Source organism: Dendroctonus ponderosae, unplaced genomic scaffold, assembly GCF_020466585.1.
Source record: "Dendroctonus ponderosae isolate FM_Combo_2020 unplaced genomic scaffold, Dpon_F_20191213v2 Dpon_F_20191213_5, whole genome shotgun sequence".
In the NCBI taxonomy this organism is placed as follows: Eukaryota; Metazoa; Arthropoda; class Insecta; order Coleoptera; family Curculionidae; genus Dendroctonus; species Dendroctonus ponderosae.
The window spans coordinates 15,062,354-15,068,202 of NW_026018715.1; the positions used below are offsets into that span (position 1 = coordinate 15,062,354).

General features: G+C 37.8%; 2 protein-coding genes across 4 annotated transcripts in view; one reads left to right on the forward strand and one right to left on the reverse strand.

The window, feature by feature from the left end:
* Nucleotides 1-5,849, forward strand: part of LOC109542034 (muscle-specific protein 300 kDa) — a gene marked incomplete in the record, with an annotated part of 344,492 nt that overhangs the window by 177,505 nt on the left and 161,138 nt on the right.
* LOC109542085 (transcription cofactor vestigial-like protein 4) overlaps nucleotides 19-5,849 on the reverse strand; it is a 13,548-nt gene continuing 7,717 nt past the window's right edge. For 2 of the 3 annotated variants that reach the window (XM_048666378.1, XM_048666377.1), the window contains exons 3-7: nucleotides 5,522-5,531; nucleotides 3,927-4,100; nucleotides 3,383-3,583; nucleotides 1,033-1,160; nucleotides 19-973 (exon numbers count right to left, since the gene is read on the reverse strand). In XM_048666378.1, the coding sequence (XP_048522335.1) occupies nucleotides 818-973; nucleotides 1,033-1,160; nucleotides 3,383-3,583; nucleotides 3,927-4,100; nucleotides 5,522-5,531 (669 nt within the window). In that variant the 3' untranslated portion in view covers nucleotides 19-817. Of the gene's footprint in view, nucleotides 974-1,032; nucleotides 1,161-3,382; nucleotides 3,584-3,926; nucleotides 4,101-4,257; nucleotides 4,441-5,521; nucleotides 5,532-5,849 lie in introns of those variants that run through there. The other variant, XM_048666379.1, reaches the window with a different exon arrangement.

Here is a 5,849-nt window from a genome sequence, read left to right on the forward strand (position 1 = left end):
CAAAGAAAACACTTCATCCAATGTATATCGTCTTTGTATTTATAGCCGATTTATGAATCACAAGTACAGCATATCGCTAAACAACTACCAAGAAATACAAAGCTTCAGATTGGAAAAAAATAACAAATATAAATACCTAGTTAGTCTACGATTATTTACAAGTAATGCATAAATGTACACATTAAGGAAAATGTATCAGTAGTTTAAAAACCGTTTTTTCATTGCTTTAAGCTCCGGATTCCTGCTGTCTCCCATATAAAACCAGCTACTTGGCGGCTCTAAGCGTTAAAAGGAAATGACGGATTAAAATACACAAACAGGAACCGGATATTAGAAGGTACTTGCTACTAACGTAAATAAGTCTCATAAATCATAACATCCCTGATCAACAATTATAAATACATTAGTGTCTATCAATCAGAAAACGAGAATTTTAGAGAAAAATGTAAAAGTAAAAGGTTCGAATCACATATTTTTTAACTCAAGTAGGTCTTCAGCCGAACGATGCAAATTCTATGGTAACAACGGCTCACAGTATTAATATTTAAAAAACTGAGTCCAAAAACTCCGGTTTTTTAAGTCATGTCTTTGTACGATGCAATTTCGATCGTACACGCCTCATAATAATTAATTCAAAACACCCATTACATGCCTGACGACCTACCAAACTCTAATGTCCCCTACCGTATTACGTAAGATATACATATTTGCGTCTAAGAATTTTAAACAGTGCATCTATTACAAATCTATTGGAACAAATATATGAATATTCACTGAATATTATATCCGGTAAACCTTACATCAGTTTTGGCTTGGGTCAATTTTTTGCCAACACCAAGTTACTTTCGTTCTGCCTCTTCTTGATTTGCTCCTTTTTGTTCAACTGCTTCCACGTGTCTCCTAGGGCTTTGGCAAAATGATCGTCCACACTTAAAGCTGTATCGTCCATGAATTCTATCACATTGGTTGTAGCCTAAAAAATACACTTTTTTGTCATTTTCTGCCTTTGCATTCTAGTACGGAAATCTTTACCTGTTGTGGAAGTTTTGCTGAATGCTTCGCTTCTGTCACTGGATTAGTGTTCTGGAAGATTGCATGATAGTCCTGCCCTAGGGATCTCCGAAAGTGCTCATCAATCACTGTATCGCACATGGAAATTCCTAAACAAAAAAAATCTCAGTTTCTCTGCACAGTAGATCGACAAACGATTCGTAAATTCCAGGGATGATTTAGGTCGATTTGCTTGCAAAATAGTTCCTAAAAGAAGTAGAGCTTGCTCATTGAAAATGGACCTTTGACATGGTTTTTAACAGCCCAAATCTCCAGCAAAGTTAAACTTTTGGGGAAACATAGAATAAAGCTTGCTCTGTACATTGGCGTCAAAAGCCCTCCTAAATCTCAACTGGTTTGCTCATAAGGATTTTTTAAAGAACGGGTGCACTTTAGTCGCCAAAAACATCGCAAATCTGACTTTGGGAAATTCAAAAAATTCAGCCCAAATCTCCAGCAGAATTAAACTTTTGAGGAAACATAGAATAAAGCTTGCTCTATGGATTGGCGTCAAAAGCTCTCCTAAATGTCAAACGATTTGCTAATAACGATTTTTTAAAGAACGGGTGCACTTTGGTCGCCAAAAACATCGCAAATCTCACTTTGAGAAATTCAAAAAATTCAGCCCAAGTCTCCAGCAAAATTAAACTTTTGAGGCAACATAGAATAAAGCTTCCTCTATCCATTGGCGTCAAAAGCCCTCCTAAATCTCCACTGCTTTGCTCATAAGGATTTTTTAAAGAACGGGTGCACTTTAGTCTCCAAAAACATCGCAAATCTCTCTTTGAGAAATTCAAAAAATTCAGCCCAAATCTCCAGCAAAATTAAACTTTTGAGGAAACATAGAATAACGCTTCCTCTATCCATTGGCGTCAAAAGCCCTCCTAAATCTCAACTGCTTTGCTCATAAGGATTTTTTAAAGAACGGGTGCACTTTAGTCGCCAAAAACATCGCAAATCTGACTTTGAGAAATTCCAAAAATTCAGCCCAAATCTCCAGCAAAATCAAACTTTTGAGGCAACATAGAATAAAGCTTGCTCTATACATTGGCGTCAAAAGCCCTCCTAAATCTCCACTGCTTTGCTCATAAGGATTTTTTAAAGAACGGGTGCACTTTGGTCTCCAAAAACATCGCAAATCTGACTGAGAAATTAAAAAAATTCAGCCCAAATCTCCAGCAAAATCAAACTTTTGAGGCAACATAGAATAAAGCTTCCTCTATCCATTGGCGCCAAAAGCCCTCCTAAATCTCCACTGTTTTGCTCATAAGGATTTTTTAAAGAACTGGTGCACTTTAGTCGCCAAAAACATCGCAAATCTGACTTTGAGAAATTCAGAAAATTCAGCCCAAATCTCCAGCAAAATCAAACTTTTGAGGAAACATAGAATAAAGCTTGCTCTATGGATTGGCGTCAAAAGCTCTCCTAAATGTCAAACGATTTGCTAATAACGATTTTTTAAAGAACGGGTGCACTTTAGTCGCCAAAAACATCGCAAATCTGACTTTGAGAAATTCAAAAAATTCAGCCCAAATCTCCAGCAAAATTAAACTTTCGAGGAAACATAGAATAAAGCTTGCTCTATACATTGGCGTCAAAAGCCCTCCTAAATCTCCACTGTTTTGCTCATAAGGATTTTTTAAAGAACTGGTGCACTTTAGTCTCCAAAAACATCGCAAATCTCACTTTGAAAAATTCAAAAAATTCAGCCCAAATCTCCAGCAAAATTAAACTTTTGAGGMAACATAGAATAAAGCTTSCTCTATCCATTGGCGTCAAAAGCCCTCCTAAATCTCCACTGCTTTGCTCATAAGGATTTTTTAAAGAACGGGTGCACTTTAGTCRCCAAAAACATCGCAAATCTSWCTTTGAGAAATTCAAAAAATTCAGCCCAAATCTCMAGCAAARTTAAACTTTYGAGGAAACATAGAATAAAGCTTSCTCTATCCATTGGCGTCAAAAGCCCTCCTAAATCTCAACTGCTTTGCTCATAAGGATTTTTTAAAGCAAAAACAACAAACAATTCTTGCGACTTAAATGCAATGTATTTTAAATTCGACTGGCTGAGAGCCTGCCATCCAACAACACCATCTGATGACTGTGTAAGAACATGAAAGTTATGATTATACTGGCACGATATCACGATCTTTGAAAACGGCATTGCAATCCTCCCGTTTTATCGCTATTTGCCCAAGAAACATGGCATATCGACCGAATGTCTATCAATATTTGCACAACGAGCGGACCAAAGCAGTTTGCGTGATAAGAACTAACAATTTCCCCAGCAAATAATCAGACATGCTCGATTGTTTGGCTACAATTTAAACTGTACCTGATGGTATCCTGTCCCTGTTCTTAGGTAGTGATGGTGCTGAAGATGGATTCTTCTTAGGCGTTCCGAAACTCGATCGGTACCCCGGGTTGCTGATTGTTTGAGCGTAGGATGGGGGCTCTCCTCTTTGTTTCACTGTCATATCAAGTGGCGTGTCGCCCCCAGGAGGAATTAGATCTACTTCTCTCTTCACTTTGATCACTGCAATTGCAAGAAAATGCTTGTAGAAGTTACCACCTAGCGCACATCAATCCACTCAAATTATTAAGTGCGAAGTAATTTAATTAGTTGATCATTGTGGAAATTTTCGGAACGGTCGTTATGCGTCCAAAGAATTCAATAAATTGATTAATTGAAGTAATTGTACACGCGCCATAAAACAGAGGAATGTATTCGCAATAAACGTCTTAACTTTATCTATCAACTGAAATAAACTAAAATTTCTACAAATAATTAAGCATTTTAAGTCCCCGCCGAATTATCGGTAGCGATCATGAAATTTTTCACTTGCAACAAATCACTGATAATCAACGAAATAACTCACGATTGGAATGGCTTAACGGACTGTTTCCATTGGAAATACTGGCCTCAGGGCTGGAAGGTTCGACACCAAGGGTTTCAGGAACTTTGGGATCCGATTTTCGGGAATATTCGGGAAGACGCCTTTTATCCCTCTTGCACTTTGTTGTCTGTTTGTGTAGCTGTTTAGTGGAATCATCTGAAAATGAACCCAACACTAGAGTCATGGCAATTCACAGCAAAACACATTTTTCGGGCCTCGTCTCCTAACAGGAGAAATAGTTCCTTTATTTGTCTAATCGACCGTAAATGAATATTGAATCCTTCTTCAGTCGAGCGCTTTATTTTAAAAATACCTTTATCCAACCAGGGCTGCCAAAAGGCAGGGCCATTAATATTCTGGGCCCATCTCTCCTTTGCTCGCATTATTAAGGATAACTCCAGTAGTTCTTTGACGAAATATGGCACTTCCATTATCTATTCTGCACCTTTAACCGAACGAAATGTTCCATGCAACCCTTCGCGTGTGGATTGTATGATTATTACACAAGAATCAAAGGCACTTTCACACTCATCTATTAACACCCTTCAGGGATTGTATGGTTGTAACTCCGAGAAAATAGTAACTCCCCGGTTTCATTCATAAGCTCTTAGCAGGTAGAGCGGTCGAGGTATAACTAATTAGTTTTTTCAGTCGACTGAACTAGCCGCCTTTGTAGTCCATGGATATAAGGGTGCAATTTGCTTATTCAGGCGTTTTTGACCGGTTCCAAGCATTTTTTTTTGTTTTTACTTCGAAGCACGAGATTCCTCCTCGGTTCGATTTAATCTTACAACACGTCGTTTCGAAGATAGATCGGTTTTACCAGGTACCGTTGAAATGTTGAAATAGCCCGGCATTGTTGCTTTGGTACTATTCAGGCTAACTTGGAGTTTCCAGAAGTCTCAATGTGTAATAAAATCGGGTTTTTTTATCATCGGGAACCCATTGATCAGTTTCCATTAAGTACCTGAATATTCCGCATTTTTTGTAGTATCTATCGGAACGCGAACTCTACCATCAACGTCTTACTTACACCATTCTTTGAACAATGTGATTGAAAAACGACGCCAATTTTCCGTTTCTTCAACTAGACGCTTTGTGAAGAAATCCATTGGCGTCGTTTCTTTGCCGGTTGCAATAATTTCATTGTTTCTTGCTTTATTCGCTTGACTTCCCGTGTGTATCTACGAGATTTGCATGCTTGTTTGCCACAATGTTCCTGTTTTTCCCCCAATTCATACATGGTTCATGCTTTTACGAATAAAATAATAAAAGTCCGACTCTTTTTTCTGCATATTCTTGTGATTGATGTGAAAGTTTCTTGGGATCAGGAGCCCTCGTATATGTTTCAAGGGTCAATTAAGAGGAACATTTGACGTAAGGAAAGAAGAATGTGGATTTATACACTATGTATCAACCACAAAATTGATTGTGAGATTGGCTATTAAAGAATGGGTGCTTTAATGAAGTAGTAAAGACACAAGGTCGACTGTTTTCGGATGGTCCAGTATTGGCAGCAAGTGAATATTTTACGCTTTTAATCCGCAGCAAATTTTGCGTTTAATTAACGTGATCAATTAAGCCAGCAGAACATTTCCGTTAAGACTGGGCAAAAACGCGATGTCCCAGCGGCACTTAGCATTCGAAATGAACACATTTGATGGAATCCGCGTTTTAAAATTCATAAGGCCATTATAATTCACCCTTGGGCCAGTTTTTCCATTGCAAATTGCAACTGAGCACAAAAATTCATTCATCCATATTAAAGCACGCTCTGTCCCCGTTTATATCCCTGGTAATAGTTATTTATACCATTTTAGGAAAAACAACACTAAACCATATTAATTATGAGAAACACACTGTTTCGATTTGACTTCAATTGACCAATTCTCGGTAAATGTTTTA